Genomic DNA, 26930 nt, shown 5'->3' on the forward strand with positions numbered 1-26930 from the left:
CCCCGGGGATGTGCGGCTTCAAGCGAGTTTTCTGGCCGCGTATCCGAATTTCCGCTGCGCTGGTGCGTGGCACACGCCTGCCTCCCTCCCGCGCCCGCACGCGGCACCTCTTGCAGGCCCTGGATTCATGCTCCCACCGGAGGCACCTGTCTTTCAGCAACAGGCAACGCAACCCCTAGAGCTTCTTTACCTGCCTTTCCAGTGCAGATGCAATCCAATTTTGAAGTGGCAGTGGCAAAATTTCCTCCAGAAGGTGCAAAACAGAGTGCAGAGCCAGCGGGCCACATCCCGGAGCAACGCGGCTTTGCAAGCGTGACCCTCCGTGCCGACGAGCCCGGCACACCGGGGCAAGCACCACGCCGCAGGGGGATGTAATAGAAAAACTAAAAGTTTATTTTTTTTGATAAAATAATACACTCTTATAAAATAACCGCTTTTCTGCCGCGCTGGGGGCCAGCGGCTGCCCCGGGAGAAGGAGGCGCTGCACCTCCCCGTGCGGCAGCACCCGGCCGGGCAGGAGACGGGTCGGCAAGCGGCCGCGTCGCCCAGCAGCTCCTGCCGCTCTCCATCCGCCTTCCCTCAGCTTGGAGCTGCCCCAGGCCTCGGCGCTTCCCCCGCCGGCACCGCTGAGGGGGACGATGGCCGCGGGGTAGGGGAGGAGGAGGAAGAGGGTGCGGGTCCGTCGGCTGGCGCGGATGCTGCCGGGACAGAAAGGCTCGTGGGCGCCCGCGGTGTCCTGCCGCCGCCGCCACGCCGCCCGAGGGCCGCGACGTCCCCGCTCACCTCTCACTGCGCGTTGTCCAGCTTCTTCTCCTTCTTATGTGACTTCGACTAGGGGTTAAGTGAGAGAATTTTTTTTTCTTCTTTTTAACAGCCTTCCCCTTACTAACACCAGTGAGAAATGGCTCTGGAGGAGCCACGTCTAACCCGCAGGGTATAAGCACGTTTTTGGATGAATCTGAGGGTTGCATCCATGCTCTGCAGGCAGCAGGGCCATGGGGGTGGTCTCAAAAGGGGGACGTTTTCCAGACTGCTAAAGCACTGGTCGACCTCTGCTTCCCGTAAAGCAGTGGAAGTTTCACCAGGTACTGGACCACGGAGGGAATACAGAAGCTATTACAGTTAACAACAGCTCACGTAGAAGGGCTGTCTAATTTTGGAGAGGAGATTCATGGCTTCCAGCCTCTGACAATCCCAAGGGAGAACTAGCTCAGAGAAGGTGCCTGGCCGCTCCTCGATGTAAGCGTTGTACCTGCTATGGCATCTTTCCCCCTGCACGCCTCCACACTCATGGGAGCCTCCAGCCCGCAGGCCGGGGAGGGCTGAACTGTTACTCACAGGCTCCTGTTCCGCGTATTTGAATTTCTTCTGCTTGTAATAGTCCCGTCCTTGGAGGAAATGCAGCAGCAGCAGGTCGCAGAGGACAGAGGCCTTAAATCAAAGCGAGACAGAAACCAAAGCGTGGGTTGGGGCTGGTCTCCAGACCACCTGGGCCACCTCGTACCTTCCAGCTTCGTTCCAAAGGTCCCAGTTTGCGCCTCAAACTGGGGCCACATCTGCTTCAGACCCATGGCGCGGCCGCTGCTTGAGAGCGTACAGCCCAGGCGTGCACGTGGGGCCGAAGGGAAGCGTGCCGGGTTCGACACCGGGCGATTTAGGTCAAGGGATATTAATTGCTGCCACTTTAGGTATATCCAGAGCCCAGCACACTTTGGGTTCATGGCCTTCAATGGCCACAACCAAACTGGATCTTGGCTGTCTGTCTGGCATGAAATTCTGCCCCTCACCTCCAAAAACCATTCAAAGCACCCCAATACTGGTTCTAGCTCGGAAACTCTCGGGGGTACCAAGACACGGCTCTCTCGCAAAAGCCTCCCCATCGCTCAAGCAAGACGGCGGCCCATGCTAGCAGACTTCACATCAGCCTGTGGTCAGTGGGCACCTATTTCCCTGAGCTACACAAGGCGAGAAAGCAGCTCCCTTCTTCCTTCGCACGTCCCTCGCGGCCTGAGCGGGAACCAGTATTGCGCTGTCCACAGGGACACGTCCCGCTGAGGTCACCCGCCAGGGGAATAAGGGGAGTCTCCGTTTAGGGGCTGGAAATATCTGAACTTACCACTCCAAAAATACCAATTCCGGAGCCGATTGTGGTCATGGTCGGGATAATGTCAAATTTTCCTGCCTGGAAAAAATCAGAGAAAAGAGGAGATATGTCAGAATCAGCTGAGGAAAAGAAAAGGCTGCGAGAGGTGTAGATGGGAGCTCAGCCAAAGAGCAACTCGCACCACAAAATTCACCACCACACAGAGATAAACGGGTGCTGGGTGAGAGCTGGTTTTGAGCTCATTGGTCAAAAAAGGAAAAATAAGACAGGTTGCGTTTCGGGCTGACCCCAACAGTTCGGTGCCGGCGAGCCCGCGGGAGAGCCCGGAGGAGCGGCAGGCGCCCAGCCACCCTCACCTTGCCGTTCACCAGGATGTCGAACCGGATCCCGAACACCTTGTACAGCGTCCTCTTGTCTATCCCGTCCTCTTTGTAGTACTTGGCGTATCTGCCCAATTGGACAAGCAGCGTTACTGGCCGGCCGGGGCGTTCGATGGCCCCACGGCCCCACAGCACCGGGTGCTCGGCGGGCGGCAGAGCCGTTTCCCCCGGCGAGTGCTGCGGCATCCCGAAAGACGTCCCCTCCTGCCTGGAAAGATAATCCCTGACCTGAAGTTGAAGCCCGGCGACACGTTGCTGTCGTCGTTGTAGAGGCCGTGGAACTGGTAGATGGGTTTGCAGTGCCGGACGGGCCAGTCGAGGTCGCAGTTCCAGTCTATGGTGATGCCCACGACACCCCCCTGCAGCGGAGAGAGGCCGTTTCGTGGGGCGCCGCGATGCTACGCCCCGGAGGCTCTTCCCTTTGCATCTTTAATACACGCAAGGCTCTGCTTTAGTTTAATGCTTGCCAAAGTTGGCTCAAGGCTGCGAGATGCAGATATTCTGGCGTACGGCACTGAGAAGGGTTGGGCCGAGCTCGGTTTGGAGCCTGCAGGGAAGCTGCAGAGCTTGCGCTGCGTGGTGACCGATATTTGACTTTTCAGCTGAGGTTTCAGAACTCAAACAAACAGGATTTGGCCATGCAGCTCTAGTCATTAGCTATAAAAATTAAAACAAACCGAATCCTGGATTTACTGGCAGCAGGTCAAATCCTGTCAATCTTACAGAGGAGTTTCCCAGAAAGGCTTAAATATTAGGCCACGTCCAAGGAGGTTCATAATTCAGACATTGCCGCACAAATCCTTGAGAAAACAGATCCCTCTTGTCTCAACAGCTCGGGGGCAATTCCTCCGCTGGCCCTGCTGGCCCCCTTCCCACGTCAGCAAGAAACATCAGTTGAAATTTAAATACCTTAACAGCCAGGAGGGTAAAATTTTGTCCCGACTCCTTCACTATGTATCCCAGGTCAAACACGGGGCATAGGGAGTCTGTGACTTTGTGATACGTGCATTTCTTCAGGTACTGCTTGGTGACGCTCTCAACTAAGTTGCGCCTGTGACGGAAAACAGAGTAAGAGAGTCTGAATCACAGCCCAGCTAAATGATTTGGGTCAGAAAGGACCTCTGGAGGTCTCCAGTCCAGCTCGTGGCTCAAAGCAGGGTAACTTCACAGTCGGGTGACATTGCTCAGGCCTTGTCCTCCTCTGACCCATGCTTGGGACATCCCTCGGGTGGACAGCAGGGCCTCCCTCCGTGCTAGCCTGTCTCCTCTGGGTGTGACAGCCTGCTCTTCCCTGGTTTCTCCTGCCCCACCAGCGGCTTGAAACCTCCCTGAACCTCCTCCTGCAGAGGAGACCTCGCTGCTGAGTTTTCCCTCCCCCAAGTGCTCTCTACTTCTGCTTTTGGCTTGCTATCTTGGCTGCTGCCCATGTCAGTGCATCCTGACTTCTTGCAGCTCTCTCTTCCCTCCCCCAAGTTTGCAAGCCCTCCCGTGGCCTCTGTCATCCTTCCCAGCTGCCTCGCTAGTCCGCCCATCAGCTCCTCCGTGGGATCTGCCAGGCAATGCTTCATGCACAAATAGTTTTCATTTGGAACAGCTCATGGATAACGCATCCTAGAGCTTCAATATTTAGCAATTCTTTTGCTATGTAGTCCAGAAAGGATGAAAAAGAAAGGCTAATTTCTTGCCTGCCACTCCGCCTCTGCCCTTTTGCCTAAAAATAGTCTTTCTGTGAAGCCTCCCTGACCCTGATGCAAGCCTTGTGCCCCGGTCAACCCGTCCCACCATTCACGCTCAGCAGCAGTGATCAAAGGCAGGACGTCTCCCCATGACCTGGCGGGTGGGCGCTCAGCCGGGCCCCCGGTGCAGCCGGGCCACCGAGCACGGGAATTCGCAGCCCGCCTCCCCCGCTGGCCCTCGCAAACCAGGCCTGCTCTCGCCCACTGTCACATTGGGTATTCTACTATTACCTTTGGGGAGGGAAGGGAGAAGAAAAATGGGAGAGAAACCATACTATCATGTGCATCGTAGGAGGTAACTCAAGGGAAGGTAATCCCAGAAACCCTCTTTCTTGTAACTGCAGCCACCAGCTAAGGTAGGGTGGATTTGGGAGGGAGGGCACTGAGGGAAATGTCTCAGTTCCTATCAGCTGATTTGGTAACCAGTGTGGCAGTTAAACCAGTCCTGGGTTTGCCGATGAGGGACTGCATCTTCCACCTGAAGGGTCCAATCACATGCACCGTTTTCCTCCTAGAGCTACGGCTGGGGGAACTGAGCAGAAGCCGTCCCTCCCAAATCTCCCCTTACCTGGACACCTTGAACCTGGGGAAGGTGATGCTGTTCTTGATGAACAAGGTGAACTTTTCTGCTTCCAACAGGAGGGCAGGGCTGAAAAAACAGAAGTGTTGACACATGTCCGTCACTCGGCTCTCCAGCCTCTAGGGAAGGACCTGTTTGGTGGAGATGCATCCAAACCAGGACAGGCAGAACCCAGCAAAAGTGGTGATCTTGTTCCTGCCCTTCCTAAGTAAAAGATCCCCAAGAGGTTTGGAAAAGGACAGAAGTGCCTGCTGGAGGACAGAGAAGGAGTTTGGTGGGGTTAAGAAACCCCAAATGCAGAGTGAGGGGGGTTTGAAGACTGCCAAAAGGCCCTGAGTGCTTCCCTGCATGTCGGCAGGACCTTTCCTGGGCTCCCTCGCAGACCTTTCTCTGTCCCTGCAGCTTCATGGCAAGAAGCCAGGCAGAAATAGGATGTTTCATCTACCAGGAGCTTCTTCACAGCGGCCAAGGAGGTCAGATTTAGAGAGCAACTCACGGGCAGAGGAAGAGGCACAGCTGGATTAATGAACAGAGCCCAGAACTGGTACTGGTCTGTATCGATGGTCCCAAACGGAGATACCCACAGAGCTTCCTCTGCTCTGACAGAGACCTGAAGGCCTCTCTGAACTGTAGCCACAGACCTGGGAAGGGAAGAGCCGCCAGTGCCCAAGCTCCGCTGGGCCTGGGAGATGTGAGCAGGTTGCTGCTTTGGGCGACGTGACCATAAGAGACCACCAAACTCCAGCGCAGGAGGAGCAGGGGCACCTGCATTACGTCCACCCAGAGCGTTTGTAACGGGCAACGTTGGGATGCTTGAACATTTTGTCTGCCCAGCCTCGGCGGGGTGACTTCACTGCAAGGGCAGAGAGCCTGGCTTTGCGCTGCCCTACGCTATGTGCTGCTGGTGCCCTCTCGTGAGCATGGGACTGGGCTGGAAAACAGGGGCAACAACGTAATTTCTTACTTAGGAATGTGATAGTCTACTTCAACGGGGCACCAGCCAAAGATCTCGCAGGTCTTCACGGAGCTGTTGAAATGCACACACTTGCCAGTCATGAGGCCTGCAGAGAAGAGAGACAGCTGCTCACACCCCTGCATGCTGGAAAATCCCAGTGTAATACTGGTCGCCTTTCAATAGACCAAGTCTGAGATTTATGGGATCTGGTAGGAGTATTAGCCCTACCACAGGCTTCCAAGGCACAAAGTACCTGGTGGTTTGGCACCCTTTTACGAAAAGGGTAGTTAATTCTGGCCTCTCAGTTTGGGGCAGGAGTTTCTCTTGCGCCGTCATTGTACAGGGGAGCAACTGGGCATTTTTCTTGCTAAAATACGGCTCAGAAAATGCCTCGCCTTTAGAAAGATACCGGTTCTGTGGAAATGTTTTCGTCTGGATTAAACTTTTGTTGGGAAGGTGTTTTTCAGCTCAGGTATCTTTAGGGAGGGAAAAGCAAGGCCAGCCCAGGCGGGATCCACTCCCGGGATGCCGTGTGGACCCCATCAGCTACCGACCCAAGGCCTCCAAGAGCAGCGGGCAGCTGGCACGCGAGCCGCGGGGACCCTGTGCCCTGCCGGGATGCGGCTGGCCACCTACCTTGTCCCTGGCGGCTGTACCGCCCCTGGCTGCAGTCGCTGTCCTGCTCGCAGAGCCCGGCGTCCGGCAGCTGTCGGGGCAAGCAGGCACGGCTCAGCGTCGGCCCGGGGCTTCGGTCGGGCTCTCCCTCCCGCCCTGCGACGTGGGTGAAAGCTCACCGCGGGCGCCCCAGGGAAAACGCTGCTCGGCTGCAGCCAGAGCCTTGTCCGTACACAGCTTCCCGGGCAAAGGAGGCCACATTAACTAAGGGAGAGGTGGGAATCTATCTAAGCCCCGGGCAGGTGGTTTTTTTCAGACTGGACATGGCCTTAAGCCTGCTCTACTCGATCATCTCCAGAAGGGAAGAAAATGTGGATTCTGGCCCTTTTCAGCAGAACAGATGCCACCACATCACGCTTGCAAGCCAGTAACAACAGCAAGGGGCCTGGCTCAGACCCTCACGAAACTTCTCGATGTGAGGAAAAGCAGCAAAGCCAGCTCCTTCCTCAACACCGCTGCCACAAGCCAGCCCTAAGCATAAGAAGCTGAGACCTAGGATGGCAGTAACAGCACTTACCTCAGGGCACGTTCCTTGCTTCTGGCCGGGGGTGATAATGAAGTTGGTCATCACCACGAAAGAGCTGTCACCCTGCAGACAAACCCGCCAAGCTCAGACCTGGCTTTGGGTTGTCCTCTCTCGCCCTGCTCCGCATGCAACTCCGAAACCCGCTGGCGGGTGGCCCTGGGGACTTGCCGTGCCACCCAGCAGCAGGAGATGCGTCCCCACTAGTCCAGAAGGCCGACGAGGGTCTCCTCTCGAGACGCCCATCAGCACGGTGCTTCGTGGCACTGCGAGCGGGCAGAAGCTGGCCGCAGACACAACCCGCTTGCAGCCGCGGGGACACCTCGCCGGTGCAGCCACCGGCCGCGGGTTCAGGGCAACACGGCGGCCAGGGGAGAGCCCAGCCACCGCCCGCCCTGCCTCCTTACCTGGGGTGGGAAGACGTAATCAACCACGTCCCAGATGTGGGGGCCCAGGCGGCTCTCGTTGGTCAGCGTCAGCCCCTTGAGCTTCACGGACACGGAGCTGACAATGCTGTCCTGCGTCTGGTAGCCCTTCTCGTAGAGGAAAACCCACCTGCGGCGAACGGAGGTGCCCGGGTGAGCGCGGGGCCAGGCAGCTCTCGCGCTGGGACCCCGCTGCCGGCCACGCGGGCTGCCTGGGCCATGTGCGTGGTCGTTAGCTTCTGGCACCAATTAACCCAGAGCATAAACAGCGCGCGGGGGGGTTCAACCGCGCCGCAGGGAGAGCGCGAACGCGGGCGAGCGCTGCTGGGCCGTCCCCGCGCTAAAAAAGGAGCAGTGTGGTTTGCGTCCCCGGGGGTGTGGGTCCCGCTGCGCCGCCGGCGGGGAGGGGACGGAAGGAAGGGGACGGGAACGCCCGGGCACAGCGGCGGGGGCCAAGCGGGGACCGCAGAGCCGGCCGGCGGGGGGACCTCGGCCACGACCTGCTGCCCTCGATGGCGATTTTGGCACTGCCAAAGAAGTCCTCTTTTTCGCCTTAAATTAGCAGCCAGAGCTCAGAGCAGCACCCTCGAGATGCACCCCTGGGGCCCCCCCAGGCCCTCCTCCGAGGCAGGGGCTGTACTGGGCTGCACTGGTGCCACTGGGCGCCCCTCCGGCAGCCCGCGGAGGGGAGGAAAGCCCCGAAGCCGGGGCGGCCCGGGGAGCGTGCGGAGCTGCCGGGCCGCGGCGACGCTGCCTTATCTCAGCGCGGAGGCAAAGCACGCGAGCGGGCAGCGGAAGCAGGCACTGCCGACGGGCGAAGCTGCGCCTCGCCGGAGCACGGCAGCCCCCGCGTCCCCCCCGGCGGCAAGCGCCTTGCGCCAGCGTCGTTGCAAATAAATAAGTATCTGCTGGCCAAACACGCTTGCAGAGGAGAGAGAGGAATCTCGAGCATCCCGGCTTGCTGCGGCCGGGAAAACACGGGCTGGGAGCGGCGGCCGGCCGGGGGGACGCTGGGGACCGAGCAGCCTGGCGGGGAGGGGACACGGCGGCCGTAGGGCCAGCACGGACCCCGCCAGAAAGCGTAGCCAGCGCAGTGACACGGTGCTGACGGCCTCCCACCGCCTCTTGTCCTCACCCGTGGTTGCTATGTTTTTTTAAAACCTTCCTTGCTGCCAGTCCCAATTTTAGCTCGGTTGCTCAAGCCGTATTTCCTTAGGAAACCAGGTGCCAAGCAACCGCCTCTGCCCGTTTCCCCATCCCGCGGCGGCCGTCCCCGGGCTGCGGCTGGGCGACCTCGGCCGCGTGCCCCTCACCCCGGCGGCCGGCCACCAGGAGCCAGGGGAAGGAAGCCGTGGCCTCTCGGCCGCGCGATAAGCACCGAGGGGCGGGTGGCAGGGAGACACCGCGAAAGCAAAATGCGTTTTTTTTCTTTGGGTGCGGAGCATCCCTGCGAGCCCGTCTCCAGGACGGGCCACCCCAGCGGTGCCACCCACGGCGGGACGTGCTGTGCCCACCCGCTGCCCCCGGCGCTTTTTCACCCCAAAGGTGGCAACGCGTTAGCCGGGGAGCCCGGCGCGGCGGCGAGCCTCACCCGATGATGTAGGTCAGGACGACGAGCTGGATGAGGCGGAAGGTCAGCCCCACCTTCTTGTTCCTCACCAGCACCATGCGGGGGGTGTCGTACTCGAAGAGGAAGGAGGCCACCTTCTCCATGCACTTCTGCCCCATGGCTGCGGCGGGACCCCCCGCTCCCGCCGGCGGGTGGGAGGGCCGTGCCCGCTGCTCGCCCGACTCCGGCGCTTGTAGAGAGGAGGAAGAAAAGAAAAAAAAGGGGGAAAAAAGAAAAAAAGGAAAAAATAAAAAGACAAAAGCAAAAGCTAGCAGCGCGTCTCGGCGCACATCTGGGCAGCGCGGTCCCCTCCTCTGCGCGGGGCCGGGGCTTCCTCTTCCTATAAGCGCTGGGCTGGTGCAGCCGGCGCCCTACATGGCCCGGGGGAGGGCCGCGCCGGGGGCAGCCGCCGCGAGGCCGCGGTGTCGGGCAGCGCCGCCGCTCTGCCGCGCAGCGCAGCGCCCCGGGCCGGGCAGAGGCGCCGGGGACGGAGCCGGGGCGGGGAAAACGCGGGCGGAGGCTGGAGGCTGGATGCCTCGGGCAGGGCTCGGGGCAGGGGCTTGCGGGCTCTCGGCTGGCGCTGCCAAGGGGACCCCGAGCATGAACGCGCCCGGCTCCGAGCGCATCCCACATTGGTGGCCTCGCTGCCCATCGCACCCGCTGCCCGCCGGCTCGGGTGGCCGGTCACACCGGCTCTTCCCAAATTTTCCCAAATTCCTGGCCCTGCATCCCCCCTGTGCAGTCAGCGGAGACCCCCAAATCGCTGACCCCGTCATGGGGGGCCGGCGGCTCAGCCGAGCACCTGCCTCGAACGACGCAGAGTTGGGGAGTTTCTGCTGCGGGAGGCGAGGAGAGCATTGGGCTGGGGGGGTTCTCGCGGAAACGGGGGCTGTTTTCCACACAAAAGCTGCCCCCCGGCAGCCCTGGTCCTCCCGCGAGCCGCTGCCCGGATCGGCGCGCTGTGCCGTGCTGCACCGCGGGCTCCAAGCCTGCACGGGAGCCTCTGCTCCGTCCCACCCCAGGGGGAACATTTTTGGAAATACAGAAAAATTTAAGGGTCCAGGAAAAACGTTTCCTTTCCAGAACAATTTTTTAACATTGCCACCTTTCACATTCAAAATACCCCTGAGCTGAGGGCAAGTGACAGCAGAGGAAGAGCGCGACGAACCCATGTGCTTCGCCAGGCGGTGGGAACCACCTGGAGCATCTTGAACAGCCCAGGGGAACATGCGGATGAACCATTTATCCCAACGTTTCGGGCGTACCATGGAGCTCGGGACCCAAAATCAGGCGATCCCACGCTACAAGTGACGCGACATCATCCGAACTCCCAGATCCGGAGCAACGCGGAAAGCCGCCCGCCGGGGAGCCAAGAGCAAGTACGAAACGCTGATGCTAATCACACGAGATTGAAGCCCGATACCGCTATTGAGCCGAGCAGACAAACCTTATAAGCTTAGATATCTGTCAGGAGAGAAGCAAATAACTTACTGTATGAAACGAGGCCTTTTAGGGAAGGCTGTCCACCCTTGCCAAAGCCATGGGGATAATGAAAATAGGACAGCTAAATTTAACAGCAAAATGACTTGTAAAGAAGTCACTTCTAATGTCCTCTCTGGTGCTCCAAGTCAATAAAATGGTTATAGCATGGATTTAGCAAAAATAGTTTCCATCAGGAGATGGTTTGCGTATCCCAATTTAGCCTCTCGCGGAGCCACGTCGCAGCCCGCGGGTGCCGGGAGCGGGCGGCCTCGCACGGGGCCTGGGCACCTCTCCCGCGCCGGCTAAATCGCTTTATACCGGGTAACTAAACGGCTCCGGGCTGGCGTCGCTCAGCTTGGGCGCTCCTCTTGATAACCTCGTTGCTTAAAAATCCAAAAGATAATACTTAAAATCCAAAAAATAAATAAAATACTTAGAATCCCCCAAATAATGCTTTTGCGGGAGGTACGTCGAAGCATGCGCTCACCCTCACTTTGAGCTGCAACAGGCAGCTAGCGCTCCCGGCCCGCGGCCCCGGCGGGGAAGGAGCAGCTCCCGGGAGCTGCCGGGCTGGGAAAAGCGGGAGCCCAAACCCCCGCGCTGGATGCGAGCCCGCCTGCACCCGCCGAGGAAAGGCTGCAGCGGCTTTGCAGAGCCGGCGAGAGACTCTCGGCCGTTGCTTTTTCAAAAACTTCAACTCTCTGTGAAAAAAAAAAGATAATAAATGAAGCCCGTTACACGCTCCAGACTCAGGCTTGGCAGCGTCCGTAACGGCGCTCCGAATCGCAGCCCGAAAATCCACAGCGCGATGGAAACGCGAGGGCAGGGGCAAGACCAGGCTGGGGAGCAGGGCCATGAGCGGCACCTGAGCAAGGTGGTGGCCGTAGGGCTTCGGGCTGCCACCACTGCGCCACGCGGCCACCGCGGTGCCACCGCCACCAGCCGATTCCCGGCCACCGCGGTGACCGTGGCCCCCCTTGCAGCCCGGCTCCCCGGCCACCGCTGCCCACCACGGCGGGCCTTCGGGGCGCAGCGCGCTGCCAGCGGCACGACGGGAAAAAACTTTGGCAGGGGAGAACGAGCGAGGTCCTACAAAACAGCATGTTCAGTTTTATTTCCAATTTTAACTTGTTCTTGACCTCTCCTCCCTCCTTCCCAGCAGTGCTGGCCTCGCTCTGCCTCCGCTCTCCGCTGCAACGCCCCGGCTCAGACAGATGTTTCTGGTGGTATTAACTCCGCAGAAGTGGCATTTCAGTCCTGGGTTGCCACAGCAACACTTCTGACTAGAAATATCTTGGCGATGATTTAGCCAACTCCAAAGCAAACAAATCAAACGGAGATGCTGAAGATACCGAAGGGAGCCACAAGCCCTGCTCCCATCCCAACCGATGGGAACGCACCACCCGCGCCCTACGGGGCGGCCTGGGAAGCCGTACGGGAGAGGCCACGGTGCACGGGGACCCGTTTTGGTGCAACGTGTTTTGTGGCTCGTGCCCTGAGGCGGCACGCGGCAGCGCAGGGGTGGCCCGGAGACGGGCGCTGCGGCGGGAGGGGGACGCGGTGCGGATGCTGCACGCCAAGGCCGTGGCGCATCTTGAGGGCACCGGACATTGAGGGTAGGATACATGACATACCCCGAGGTGCCGGGTCTGGACCCAGCACGCAGACCTGGGGTCCCTCTTTCTACATGCAAACAAGTTATTCTCCCCTTTCAAGCCCAGGATTCACCTGGCCACCTCACTTCAATCCCTGCCCAACACCCCCCGCTTTTGCAGCTAACCCTCAGCAGCACCAGCTCTCCGCAAGCCGGCCGGCAGCAGCCCGCCCGCGGGGTTTAGCCTCCATCCCCTCCTTGGCAAAACAGCATAAAAACAGGGTAAAATAGGGCCTGTTTTCCTCGGGCTGGTGACCTAATAGGATAGAAGCAGACTGTTTGTAAAAAAAAACTGTTTTGGGTCCCATCACCCTTGGTCAGCACCTTTCTCAATCACGGCATCTAGCAAGGGAGCTCCAGGTTCTCGTCTTGGGGCAGATCACCTTGGACCGATGTTATCATGAATTCAAGCTCGTCCCAAAACACAACCTCCAGCTGCAGCAGGGTTCTCCACTCAAAACATTATAATCAGTAGAGCCCCGGGTGACCTGGAGATAGAAATGTAGAGCCCCAAGTTTCTCTCGCAGCTTGCAGGTCTTGGGCCGTCCTCCAGGCTGAAATGGCCTGGACCAGACCCTTTGCTGGCATCTTGGGGCAGCTTTGATTCACCTCTGGGGAGAGTCCACTGAAGGACTAAAAGGGAAGGATGCACTTTTGAGATCATGGTGCATGCAGGACTTATTTCAAGCTACTCTCTCAGCTGAGGGAGATAAGGTGGGGACTGTTCTGGGTACAATCAAAATCAGCACTGTTATTTGTATCCTTGTGCCCTGAGAGTGAATTAGCTGGTTCTTTAAAAATCCTCAACAGTCATATCATGCCACTCCTTTCCTTTCGCCTTTGTCGTCTGATGCCAAAGGCAGGCTCAGCTCCATTTCTAGTTTGGCTGCTACGAAAACCCACAAGAAACCCTGATCTGGTGAGTACAATTCCTTTTACGGCTGAAGAATGCCCTCAGGCACTCCATACAGCTCTTAAGGGCTTCTGAATTTCCCCCAAATGTGCGACAAACAGGCAAGAGCGGGGCAAGAAAAGCAAAAAAAACCCAGAGCCATCCAGTAAAATTGCTTTTATTTCTGTAATTTCATAAGTATAAAACAAATCAGCCCAATATTGTGTGAACAGAGTGGATCATAGTTATGTGACCACAATGAGCCTTCTTACGTCTTCACGACACACCTGGCTATTTACAGTCAGACACAGGACACAATTTAGGAAGCAGTAATTGAGTGGAAAAATATCTCTCATATAATAAAATAGGAAACCTTGTTTCTTTCAATCCTACCCCTCAAATAATACCCTCCCCCCGAGATACGATGATCTACCTTTCACTATGAAGCATAAACTCAGAGATTTCTAGATTTGGCTGTTCGGGCATCATATATAAAAAAAAAAAAATAATCAGCACGTTCCCCAGTTCAAGCCATGACACGAATAGCACCTGCTAACAGCTCAGTGGTCTCCCTCTCCCTCGTCCTTAGTGCTCAGATGAAGCCCAGCAGCACCCGCACCGCTTGGACATGAGCCTGCTCTACAGATGCCTCCATCCCTCCAGGTCACGCAGGGACATCCCGGCTCGTTTAGCACCCTGTCCCTACCGAAAGCTGAATGGCACCGAAAGAAAAGGGTCCAAGGAGCACGATCAACCCTGTCCACCTCCTTACTCACTCCAGTCCTGCAAGCCCTAAACCCAGGCTGTGCCTTACAGACGCCGCTGCTGGCTCTCCCACGGAGCACAGCTCTTTTCCTCCAGTCCCGCAAACCCAGCTCGACCGATCTGCAAGGCAGCCGCTGCCCTGCTGCCGCCCAGCGAAGGCGGGATGCACGCCGCCGAGGAGCGGGGACGCCGCAGGGTGCGGGCAGAGCTGGCTGTTCCCGCTGGGCCACGCGCGGCCAGGGAGGTGCCACTGGAGAGGGGGGGAAAACCAGGTGGGAGCGAGCGGGGACGTGCTCTCAGAGGAGCGGCAGCGAAGGGGACGGCCTGGGGACGCTGGGCCGGCACGGGTGGCGAGCCGTGGCCCGTGGGGACGTGTGGCCTTGCCGCCAGGACCACGGACAGCGCCCAGTGCCACCAGTTGGGCAACTGGGGCGCGCGGGAGCCCCCCTGCCGTGGGGCAGAGCTCTCTAACAGGGCAAGGGGGCCAAGGGGAAGAGACACCTCTTCTTCAGGTTTTTTCAACTGGGATCTCCAGCTTCTTTTATTTGAGGTGGTGGCCACTCCAGATACAAACGAAAAAAAATCACAACAAAACTTAGGAGCCGATTTGGGGAGCTCCTGTGCGTTAGGGTTTCAGGAGAACCACAAACATGATCCCCAGGTTACTGAAACTCAAGAAACAACTCCCACTGATGGGAAGAGCCCACAGGCTGAACCCCAGGCACACCGTTTATTTGAGGAGTGCTTGCAGAATGAGACCCTGCCTCGTAAGCAGCACCATTATCTGATGTACAAAAGAGGGACCAAAATCTGCTGCTGAGTGGTCCTATTGCTCCTCCTGCTACTTCTGCCATGCACCATGCACGCAGTTAGCAGAGATTCTAGTTTAAAACCCCATCCTTCCTTTCTCTCTGGCCTTCCAGATTCATTTCTGTTACAAGAATGAAAGTTCACCGAGCCCTCCAACAAAGTCTATGCTTCCACCTTCTGACTGCTCTGAAACCTAATGGTACCATCCAGGCTTGGCTGAGCAGAACACTGGAAATACACGTAAGACATCACAGCAGTGCCAAAGTCTCAAAGCCCCAAATGAAAAAACTCATGGATTCAACATCAAGACCCTGAACCATATTTGGACCAGCGAAGAAATTACCTGATAGAAATAAAACATAAGATGCAGTACTTCTCAATGTCATTTTTGCCTTTCTTTCCTCTCAGTTGCTTCAAGTAACAGCTGCCTTTTTACATTTCTAACGTACCTCCTGATAGGATTATGTGCCACAGATGGAAAAGCTTATCCAACAACTGACTGCAATGATACGACATCCTGAAACAGCACAAAAGAGTCTTCACAGCTGTTGCCCAACGCTCACACAGCTGGTGCTTGCTCAAGGGACGAGGGACCCTCGCCTCCCACCTTTAATTTACTGGCGCAACCCAACGTGTTGACTGGCCCCTGAGAAAGGAGTTTAAAGTGCTCACAGACAACCCCGCGCTGCCATCCTGGCACTCCCTCTGCGATGCATTATGCATGGTTGCTTCCTTTTGCCGAGGAAGATCTGTCAGAAGAGCCCACGTATGGTAAAAGTGTTGCTGGAAAGACACTGAATTTTATTAAAGAATTCGGACTATGCCAGGCATCAAAAAAAAAAAGTGATTCTTAAGCTCTGTTATCACAAAGGCAAAGATCCTAGCAGCTCTCCCCCTAGGCTGCCTTTTGTAACAAGCTCTTGGGCGAAACAACTACACCAGTGTCCATCTCCAGTCTATTGCACACAACCAAACGTTTCGGTAACACGCAAGACCCAATCCAAAAGCAATGGTCTCAGGTCTTTAATCTCCAAGTCTGTAGAAGAACATACTCTAGCATGTAAAAGCACCCAGCATGCTGCTGGTGACATACACATAATAAATAACTACTCTGATTTATCCTGACCCTTCACCAAAGCATAAAAGAAAAATAATTAGGTCTAAGGATATTTTTCTACTTTATTAAAATACTTGAACTATAAGCCCCTGTAATCAAAAAGCAGAGTGAAACCTGTCTTTCCCAACCAACAAAGGGACAAGCAACTAAAGAACAGAGGAGGAAAAAAAAAAGAGAGAAACGCAGATGTGTAAAGACTGATGTCTCCTAACAAAGGGGATGCTTGTTCCAGGTATCCTTAGTGCAGGTTTCATGGACTCATCATTGATTTCTTAAAGTGACCTAGAGATTTGCACTAAAAAGGCAAATGCAGATTTGCTGCTGCTGGAAAGAACAAGCCCTTGGCTGAGACATGGCTCTGATCTCTTGCACTCGATGGCTTGGTGTTTGGTAACTCACAATTGTAACCAAAGGACTGCAGGAAGAGAGCAAGGTTGCCAGGGCTTTCAGTGGTGTGGCACCTCTGCTAACAAGAAAATAACACAAACTTCATCTCTCTTAAAATAGCCTTTCTGTTAGAGGGTTCAGAAGGATGTTTGGTACAGCCACCCTCAACTCTCTGGTGTCAAATAAGACTAAGCAAAATTACCAGCAGGAATTTAATAGCAACTTAAAATTTCATGGTTTTATCTCTCTGTGCATATGCCTGAAACATAGCTATTTTTTTTTTTTAAATCTCCTTACGTTACAGAACTGTAATCATTATTCATTACTCATTATTGAGACCTTTACATACGAAACTCTTGCACACGCATACGCATTTGGGTAAAATTAACAATCACACACCAGACCTTCAGCTCAGGGAAGCACTGCCATCCTGGTGGTGCCACTTGGCACAGATGGATCAAAGAAGTCGCTGCCGGTGGGATTGGCCCAGGCAGCGGCAACCCAGGGAGCGGCCACGAGGCAGCCGAAGTGCCCAGCTGGACCCCATACCACGGAGCAACATCGAACGGGCTGGGATGCTCTGAATCAGGTCTAGCCTCCACCTGTGTTTCCCGGATTTTCAGCTTCCAGGAAACACAGAAGCCATTTCTTCTGAAGTCACTGGGCTGGTACTGAGCATACGAGAGGCTGGATTCAGCCCTGGATTAAATTCCCACTGGTTATTTCCTCGCACAGAGAGCTGGAGATGATTTGTACTAGAACAAAGTGAAATCCACCCTTTGGGGGAAGGGCAATCACACATATATGGCACTAGTCTTACTGAAACCTTATTTTGAAGGCTTAAGCAGTACCTGGGTCATGCCCTGGTCTTCTGCTCCAGGGCGAGCTTCATCCACGGTGAAAATAGCCTTTAAAGAGGAATTGGCTGTCCCGTCGGATCACCAATTAAATCAATCAGACATAAACTGTTTGAAAAATAAAACTTCTTCAAGACAAAGTATAATAATATTTAAAAAAATCAGCAACGACCTTCCTGTAACCACAGAATATCTATAAAGATTTTTTTTAAAGAGCTCCATATTAAAATTCCTTGAATACATTATATATTAAATACAGTTACAACATTTCATGCAAGGTTTTCTGTACATTAAATCAGCTCAGTAGTATAACAATTCTGTACATTCCCATTGGTCTGGGGGCTCTACTCATCTTTTTCAATGCTGGTGATGGAGAAAAGAAAGGAAGGATGATTTTTGGCACATACTATACAGAAGAAGATTAGCTTGCTAGCTCTTGCCCATACAAAAGAGAAACAGAAAAGCACTGGAAGCTCTTAAGAGGCAAAACTAAAATAAAAACCCAGACAGGAAAGGAGCAAAATGCGATCCAAACAACCTGGCTTAGTGCCATTGGGTACTCCAGGCTGGAATTTAAGAGAGAGGCAAGGCATGGTGTCCAGCCAACTGAGTATTATCGGGATGGGATCATGGGGAAAGGGAGGAAAAGAGGAGGGAGCATTTGGAGAGCTGGGAAAGAAATCACCTAGAAACATATTCTCAGCTAATGCTACTCAATGAGAAAGGTCAATACACTGGATCCCAAAATCCATTCCTGATCCACACACACTCACTTGCAGACTGTGTAATTCCTGCTGCAGAAACATCCCAAGAGGTTAAAATACAGCTGGTGCCTTATAAAAAGGGATTCCATGAAAAACACTGCTCCCAGAGAAGGACTGTATTATGTACAAGCATACATTCCTTCCCATCTTGAAGGCAAATCATTGATGTCAAGGATGGCTTGTGCGAGACAGCGTTGTCCTCCCAGACAGAGAACACAAACTAATGGACAGCTGCTTCTACAGGCTTAAGCTCTGCACACTGCTCCTGCTAGGGAAATACTGAAAAAATTAACCTAGTAAAGGGCGTGTGACCAGAAATAAGCAGTAGATGTGAGGAACCCAAAGTTGTGCGTTCCCAGGTTTTGTTTAAATGATTGGCTCTACATGGAAGATGGCTACAGCTTAAATAGCGCAGGAGATCTAACAAGGTGGTCTGTGGAGGAGAAAAGACAAGACTAAGTCATGCTTTGATGTCTGATGAGCCTGAGAAGCTGCAGGGCTTTCCGCAACAAGGAGAAAAACCAGAGAACAATGTGATAAATAGGGAGATCTTCAGCGTCCGTCACACACACACATGCACGCACACGCAATCTCTACATATAAATACACGTCCACAAGATCTACAACAGTGGTAGTTATCCAGGATATAGGGCACCGAGCCTTGAAACTACCTTCAGACCTGCTGCCAAAGCATCTAGGCAACACAGCTACCCTAGCACTGAGCCTGGCCCCTGCATGCGATGCTCCTGTGGACACCACCAAGGGTCAGTGGCCGTGATCTGCTGCTGCCACGTGTCTCCCTCGTTTCCTCCCCTGCCCTCACACAGATCCTAGCACTTCCCAGTACTGAGAGCTGTCCTGGTGTTATCTTGCCCAGCTCAGGAGAGCATCCTCCCATCCACTTTCCACACACATTCAGTCTTGTTTTAAAACCAGACTCTCCCCCGTTGATCTCCTGTGAAGGAAGCCTTCACTGAGCTCACCTGTTAGGGTGAAAATTTAAAAAAGGGTCTCAAATTTTGCAGGAATAAATCCCCAAGGAACTGGGTTACAATGACTCAGTTACATATAGGTCCATCCCCAAACCATACTTTAGCTGTCCAGTAATTGCACTGTTATGTACAGGAAAAAGAAAGCTACGAAACAAAACAAAATCAGTATTTTTCTTTTCGACAATTCACCCGCATTTGTCGGATAGTCGGACACATGCATGTCCTGCTGGCTTCTAGTGATGGTCAAACATGCAAGACTTCAGTCCGAGTTACAAATTAGGGTTCCTTTACTTAGGAGAGTTTCCTTTGTGTCATTCATTTCTTGTCCTCTTCTCCTGAAACAAAGAAAAAGAGAAGTATTGGCTAGTGTTCAAAAGCAAACCAGCTCCCCATTTTCGTTGTCACATGAGGCCCATCCTGCTTCACAAGCCGGGAAAGGACCTGGTACAGCATCCAGAAGGAGCCAGTCCCGTGGACGGCTCTCTGGCCGGAGCATTCACTCTCCAGCTGCCGACAGCTCGGACCGGACAAGGAGGGGGAACCTGCGTGAGGAAGGACGAGGCAGGCTCAGTCTGCAGGTTTCAGGAGAAGAAACGAGTCAGAGCAAGGGGCATTACAGAGCTACGCAACCGCGAGCAAGGGAAGGTGGATACGCAGGGATCATTCACCACTTCTGACAGAAGGATTCACGGGCACCCAAGGAACAAGGAGGTGGGCGCCTCGAAGCAAGGAGCACGAAACTCTGCTTTGGCTCTTGATACGGCGCGTACTTCGCTGGTGGAGCTCTTTGCTCCTGCTTGCCACCATCCTCCCCGAAGCACGTGTCCCCAGCCACAGCTGGCAGCAGGACGGGGTCTAAATGGATACGGTGCCTCCGTGGCCACTCCCAGGTCCAGCTTTGCTCCACACGCTGGCTTAACCTCTGACAGAGCAATTTTATGACACTTCACGTACGGAATATATAGTTACATCCATATATATACTGCCAGTGCAACTAGCAAGGAACAGGCTACACACTATTTCTACAGCACTTCTTAGCCAAGGGCTCTGCAGGTACCAACAAATTTAGCTTCCTGATGCTCCCTAGGGATTGCACTACCTTCATTTTGCTGCTCGGGAGACTACGGCAAAGGCACCAAGTGACGTGGCCCAGTCTCTAAGCAAACTGCAACTTGTTTGAGAGCAAGCCAAGATTTTGTAGCTGCTGGTCCTCTGTTACAAGCCCAAGGCTGCTCTTTTCCGTCTGCTCCACCCTGTTGGTGAATGAACGAGAATATGTAATGTAATAGGCAAAATGTGGCCTATTCCGTTTTCTATTATATTTTCTCCCTATATAGCAGGAGAAAACCCACTAACTTGTTTGTCTGCCCATGACATCTATCTTTCTTCTCTCTCTCTCTCTCTCTCTTTTTCCTTTAAATAAGGTTGCACTTTTTGAGATGGCTTAGAAAATCACTTATCATGAATATTTTGACCATATTCCTGTTGCTTTTATCTCTGTACACATCACCAACACATCTTGCAGAGATGACTGTTATTATTATGCTCTTGACAAATAAAGGTCTTATCTGAGGTTACAGATTAGCCTCAACATTAGCGCTGGCAATCCAGGCGCCTGCAAGCTTCCAGGGAAATAAAAGGAGAGAGTGAGAACTTTTTCACAACTTCTGCCAAAATTTCCTTTCAGACCCTTTGTGTCCTGATTTAACGCCGATTGTTAAAACAGCAGCTTCTCTCCAGATGAGTTAATCCTACTACATTTGACCATTAAAAACCAACCGAAGCAAACCAGCTCCCTCTACTCCTCATGGCATCAGATGGAGGCGATGACTGAGCAGGAGGCACCTCCCCAGGACAGCCCTGAGCTCCTCAAGCCTGACGGAGCCTTTGGAGTCACCCATCCTCGTTCGTTATGGAGTTGTGCCCACAGCTGGTCTGTGCAAACAGCTGTCCCAATGACACATGATGGGAGTCACCTGGCTGGGGACCGTTGTCAGGAACCTGGTCCTGCCTACCCCACGTGTCTATAGACCTCCACGGTGCACAGCTTGGGTGTGGGCTGGGAGACACGTGTGCTTCTGCCACGTTTGGCTGGTGAAATGTGGAACATCTGTGGTTCCCAGCTGTCATCACGGGAAGCAGGGGCATCCCACTTTCCCTACCGTGAGCCAGGAACTGCACCCTCACTCCGTCACCACAAGCCCTACCAGCGACTTCCGAGCGAAGAACTGCAAAGTTAGTCTACTCTGAAGTACCACCAAGAGGGAAGAAATGCAGAAGAGTTTTCACTGAGAAAAGCCAGCTGAAATGTCGCGATTCAAAAATAACTCAGACATATAACTTTTAAGAAACAAGAAGAACTTCTAAGAAACCAAGAAGTTGGTTTGACACAGGGACAGGAAGGGGGCACTTCTGCAGCACCAACACCGAACATTTAACCGCAGCCTCAGGCTCCTCAACCTCTCCAGATACTTCTGAAAATATTACTCACAGGCCTCCGAGCAAAAATACCCAAGCACGCAGGCCTGCAGGTCTTGCAGCGAGTCTGAGATTTCCCAAAAAACTGAAATCAGCCAAGTGCCCAATGCCCACTTAATTTTACTAGGATCTAGCTCCTTAAATGCCTCTATGGGGCTGTCCTCTCTGCACACCAATGAGAGACTACAAGGTAGGTCCAAGGAACTATCTGCAGAAATAGCTGTTGGGGGCCACCTCAAGTCCCCTGATCCCATTTTGATCCTGCCTCACAACAACAAATTTATCAAGGCTGTCACAGCCCTTAAACTCACGTAGATTTGCATCCAAACAACGTGAGCCCTCTTCCTGCGAGATCTGCTCTCCACCAGAAAAGCCAAGGCTTTGCAGGACAATTTCATTATTACTTTTGACTTTTCTCTTCTCTTACTGTGTTCCTGCAAAAGCGGACGCTGGGGGAGCGCAGCAGCTCGCCCGTGGCACTGATCGCTCCCTCGGCCAAGCTCTGGCAGCAGAACAAACAGCTGCAGCACATGTGGCTCCAAAAACAAGCACCGCTGCCGCAGGGCCCCTGGCAGCTCCAGCCGAGACGCCGGCTCCCAGGAGGAGATGGAAAGGGAAACGGGCTCACATCCCTCGGGACTGGCACAGCGGCGGCACTGAGCGCTGCACCCCCGGCCAGGGGCAGCTTTGCTGCTCCTGCAGCCAGGCCCTGCAGCACGAGGATGTTTTCCTCCCATGTTTCCCTCTGCTCTCCTGCTTCTAAAGCATGGCATGCACAAAAAAAAAAAAAAAAAGAAAAAGAAAAAAAAGCCAGAAGCTGTAAAGTCCCATCTGGAGGGATTCGCACACTCAAAGGTGCAGCCACGCTCTCCTCGAGAGTATCCCACAACTCAAACAGACGACTTGGCATCTCGGGAAGCATTCCTTCCCCTTCCGCGCACAGCTTGGCTAAGGTAGCCACGCGCAGAGATTACCCTACAAGGGCACATCACGGCCTTGCAAATGCAGTACCAGCTCTTCTGCTGCTCTCCGTCTCCTGGAAAGAGGACGACTATTTTGTCCACACTGAAACTGCATTGCTACAACCGCTCGCTTGCTTCAGAGGGCCTTTTACAGACTGCTGTTGTCTCCAGGTGTGGCTGCACTGGGGAGATAAGAGAGAGGAGGGCCCTTTTGCAAAGCACTGCAGCTTTTTTATGATCAGAAATGAAGATTATAACCCCTGTATCTGGGGCTGTCTCTGACGGAGGTTGGGTTGAGGGACCTGCAGCACTGGGTCCGCTCCCACTGAGCTGAAGTCACTGCCCTGAGCTGCACCACTGGGCCACACACCGTAGAGACGGGCCCCTGCACCGTCATCACTGCGCTACTACACCGGCAAACTGCTCTTCACATGGACGATTTCAAAGCATAAAGATGAAATAAGATAAGAAGCCAAATTCCCCGCAGCAGTCTGGATGCCCACACAAATGCACAATCTCTTGTTCAGATCAGCTCCTGCAGCAGAAGAGAGCAGAAAGCAGTGCTGTATGGGCCAAGAATGGGTGAAAACACTAACAAATGGGACAAGTTTGCTTCAAGATAGTGAAAACGAGAAGGACGATGAGAAGGTGCAGAGGGGGAGTGACCAGAGGGGCAGCAAAAGGGCAGGGAGAAGTGGCTGATGATGTACGGAGGAGAACAAGCACTGACGATTAATCACAGGGACTTGTCTGGATTTTATACCTTCTTGAAACCACTCGGAAAAGAGACTTCTGCTTGATTTTGGCACAGATCCCTGGAAACCTTCCTTCTGCATGCCACAGGGCTGAGAAAGAGCAATACACTTGCTTAGGGGTATATTGTATATACTTATACGTAGGGGATGGCAAATATTAGAAATATCAGGTCAGGAGGTCCTCGAGAGTGGTCAGCCACAAGAGCAAAACCCTCGCGAGCCCATCAGTATGTATCTGTCTGAGAAGGACTTCGTGGAGGCCTTGGAGAACACCTCCAAGTTCCCAATCCAAACATCTACGGGTCAGACCATGTGGATACAGCTCAACCACGCGCTCCTGTTCGTTGTCTCACACTCACTTTGCTTCCCAAAACTGAGACAGCAGAAATCGTAGAGGGGCCAGAGACGGGTGAAGTCAGTGATAAATATGCAACGGATGCCAGATGAGAGGCTGGAAATGGACTGGGCAGAGATATGTAAAATATTGAGACCAGAGTAAAACCAGAGGAGTCTCAGCTTTCTTCCACTTCAAGGACAAAGAAAAAAAAAATCAATGGAAATACAACTTATCTAGATCAGATCAAAGGAGAAGCTTTTCCATGCGAAAACTGAGTCAGCAGAACTCACAGCTATAAATCTGCATCCGTCCCCTGAAGACTAAGCTTTGGCCTGGAGAAACAGCTAACACTAAACAACAAAAACACGCCGAGTTTTCAGAGGCGCTGCAGCCCTGTGCTGCCTGCAGGGAACAGAGCAGGCAGCTGGGCTGGGGGCTTTTGGCCTCTCCGCTTGCAACTGTGCAGTGTCCCATGTCGGAGACCATGGCCCAAGCCCCATCTTGCAGAGGCTAAGTTACAGCCTGGCCCCTTGTGCAAACTGCCACAGAAATGGCAGCTTTGCGGGCTTTTTAAACCTCCTTGTGAAGCAAAATGTGGCAAGCCACTGCTAGAAAGAGGACCCCTCATATGAGAGCACTTTTGAAGTGAAAAGAGCAAGATTTTAGTTCTGCGTCACCTCCCAATTTGGCATCCAAATGACGAACAGTGAAGCGCATTGATTTATTCTCAGCTCTTCTGGAGAGCCTGGACTGGAGGCCACGTTTTATATTAATGACCTATAACACTTTTTTTATCTTCATGACCTTTGCAGTGCTGTATTACACATCTTGAGAGGAGAGAGCGCACTGCCAAACACTCTTCTTATTTACAAAACTGACAGACACAGAAACTGGGGATCCTGCTCAGCAGTGCTGTCCTGCAGTCACCTAGAAATCACAGAAAAACCAGGCAGGATGGGACTTTGAGAGCCTCCTAGCCACCACCGTTATGACCAGCTCCACCTACGTCACTCCTCCCTGGCCTTCCTCCACGTCACGATCTCCATCACCACCATCTCCCCACGCTTCACTACGAGGAAGAAAGCAAAACTGGGGCCAGAGATACCCTGATCACAGATACATTATCAAGTAGTTTTCAAAGACACGTTCACCAAGATGCTGTCCAAGCAGGTCCCCACCACATATGACAAAGACTTTGGCAGCAGCACAGGAACACAGTATTCAAGGACGATGCACATAAGAAAGCCAACCCTGTTTGCTCTGGAGTCCTGCAGGTTTTCAACTGGTGCTCCCCGCTCCATGTGTTTCTTACCGTCCTCAGAATGCCTGGCAAAAAAATGACAATACCACATTTAAAAGTGGTTTCTGTTTTGTTTTTAAGTAAATCTGCCCAGGGGAATTAGGAAGATGCAGGGTTTTAATTATTTCTTTCAAATGGGATGATTTAAGCATGATTTTGCCCTGTAGCTGTGAATGAATAGCTGCATTGGAAACTCTTGCTGGATGAGACACAGAGCGACCGGTTAGCATGACCAGCACCAGCACCATGACCGCGTGGATGGAGGTGGCTCAGGGGAACAGGCATGTCGGTAGCATGGCAGGAGGGACCCAAAAGCGAGAAAAACTGTGAGCTGGGATGATCAGATTCAAAAGGATTACACGTATTCCAGAAACAGCTGCCAGAAACCCCGCTGTGCTTGGAGCTGTAGGTAGAGAGCAACAGAAAAGCCCTTCTTCAAAGAACATTTAGTTTTTAGAGAGAAATGCAAAGTGCGGGAGAAGGAAAGACTCATCCCCACACCACAGATGGTGAAGGGAAGACGAGGGGCATGCACGGATTGTGACAGCCAAGAATTACACTTGCTCGCCCGAGTCCTAGCCCAGTGCCGCGCCACGAGATGATTGCTACAGGCTTGTAATAATGCCATGAGCAGACCTGGGTGATGCAAAGCACCTGACCAGTCTGTTGAGAGATGCATCAAATAAAAATAAGCAATTTCCATCCGCTCTATAAAAACACAAGCCTGCCCATCTCCAATTCCGGGCAGAGGGTTAGCTGAACAGTTGCTGTGGTTATGACTCGGCTCGCCAGAGAAAGCGGAGCTGGTGCGAGCACCGCCAGCCCGCCGCTCCCCAGCAAGATGGAGCGATGGGAAACGTGGCCAGGGCAGGCCAAGCCGGCTTGCCCCTATTTCCCTTTCACTATTTGAGAAACCAAACTTCCACGGGGTTTCCTGTTTGACATTTTCCCATGCAAGCGCACTCAGCTTCTAAGCGAACAGGCTGCTGAAGGAGCCGGGGGCCTGCGAATGCCCCCAGCGCAGCGGTGGCCGCCCTCCCTCGGGGTCTGCCCGGTCCCCGGCGCTGGTGCGATCCCCCAAGCCCCCTCCTGCCAGGGCTAACCACACCGCCTTCAGCCCTGAAATGCAGGAATGGATTCGCACAATTTGTAGCAGGGGGAAGTGAAAAGGAGAGGGTTTGCTGGGATGCTGGTGGCCTGCGGGGGGAGAAAGCAAGACCTGAGCAAGGCGATGGTGCGCAGCAGGGCCTGGAGGTCACCCAGGTTGCTCATCGCCCACCCCAGGCCCACTACGTCACCTTCCCTGGGCAAGGACAGGCTTTCTCCTGCCTTTCTTCTTTCTGCTGTCACTGCCAGGGTGGGCAAGCACACCCTGAAAAATGAATAAAATCTATTTTCCTGTTGCTGCCCATACACCAGGGCCCAGAGCTCTGGCAAGGGCTAGCTCCCATGGTGGGCACAGGGCCCTCCGCCACCCCTGGCCACCCCAGCCAAGGCTTTCCACAAAGGCAGGGAAAACCTGAAGGTTTAACTCAGGACAGAGATATCACCCACAGCAACATCTTTTGCAAGAAATGAAAGAAAAGACGATATAATATTTTTCAGAGAGCTGTCTAAACACGCACCGTGATTTACAGTGCAGAGCCGTGGAGCGCACAGGAGCCCCGGCCCTGCTATAAACAGGCTTGGCCTCATCTGAGCTGCTTTCCCACCTCCGTCTGCCAGTGGTCCAAGCCCTAAGAGGGGCTGGCCAATGGCAACCCCCATTAGAAACAGCTTTTAAGGTGTTTGAGTGGTTTGAACTTAAAATAAACGTGGCAAACTTGACATAAGGGTGGCCACAGAGAGGTGGAAGATCCAGGAGTAGGAGGGAAGGACTCCTGTTAGCAACCAGTGTTTGCTTTGTTTTGCTTTAAAGAGAGGGGACTTGATTCCCAGAGATTCAAGAGGAGCTGGATAAACAAATGTGGCAGATTTATCTGTTGTTTCAACTTCTGGGGAGTATTTCAAACAGATTTTAGTATCAACTGTTATGCCTGGCGTGGCAACGGGGAAGGAAGGGGGTGCCAGGGAAGGACCATCTTTCACAGCATGCCACGCTGGAGAAAGCGGATGACCATGCAGGGTGCAAACTCAACGCGAGTACAAAAAGTGAATGAGGGGCTTCGAAGCCATCAAGCAACACCAAGCAAAGCGCCACGGAGCAAACACGGCATTGGTCAGCAGCTGTTTTCTTGCAGACCATGCTCACCGTCTAAGTGGTTGCGGGAAAGGTACTTGAGTCCTTCATCGAGCAGGATAACAGGCAGGGAAATTTTCAGTACAACCACCCACTGTGGCCAGCTCAGGGGGGTTACTTGGAAGATGAGCTGCAAGGCAGAAAGGATTTGA

The 26930-nt window shown here is 53.8% G+C and overlaps 2 protein-coding genes across 3 annotated transcripts in view; both read right to left on the reverse strand.

Moving 5' to 3' along the window:
* Positions 1-372: 372 nt before the first annotated feature.
* On the reverse strand, positions 373-9320 carry P2RX1 (purinergic receptor P2X 1). Its single transcript, XM_026107249.2, has 13 exons — positions 8970-9320; positions 7361-7508; positions 6948-7019; positions 6392-6461; positions 5765-5861; positions 4789-4869; positions 3394-3535; positions 2713-2843; positions 2461-2551; positions 2117-2182; positions 1339-1431; positions 784-831; positions 373-698 (listed from the first exon to the last, which is right to left on the reverse strand). The coding sequence occupies exons 1-12, from the start codon at positions 9104-9106 to the stop codon at positions 787-789; spliced, it is 1173 nt and encodes a 390-aa protein (XP_025963034.2). The 5' UTR covers positions 9107-9320; the 3' UTR covers positions 373-698; positions 784-786.
* Positions 9321-13177: 3857 nt separating this feature from the next.
* The window catches only part of ATP2A3 (ATPase sarcoplasmic/endoplasmic reticulum Ca2+ transporting 3), a 65546-nt gene continuing 51793 nt past the window's right edge, over positions 13178-26930 (reverse strand). The window contains exons 20-22 of one of the 2 annotated variants that reach the window (XM_064523420.1): positions 26791-26908; positions 24490-24565; positions 13178-19042 (exon numbers count right to left, since the gene is read on the reverse strand). In XM_064523420.1, the coding sequence (XP_064379490.1) occupies positions 18967-19042; positions 24490-24565; positions 26791-26908 (270 nt within the window). In that variant the 3' untranslated portion in view covers positions 13178-18966. The remainder of the gene's footprint in view (positions 19043-24489; positions 24566-26790; positions 26909-26930) is intronic. The other variant, XM_064523421.1, reaches the window with a different exon arrangement.

The sequence above is a fragment of the Dromaius novaehollandiae genome, chromosome 19 (assembly GCF_036370855.1).
Source record: "Dromaius novaehollandiae isolate bDroNov1 chromosome 19, bDroNov1.hap1, whole genome shotgun sequence".
In the NCBI taxonomy this organism is placed as follows: Eukaryota; Metazoa; Chordata; class Aves; order Casuariiformes; family Dromaiidae; genus Dromaius; species Dromaius novaehollandiae.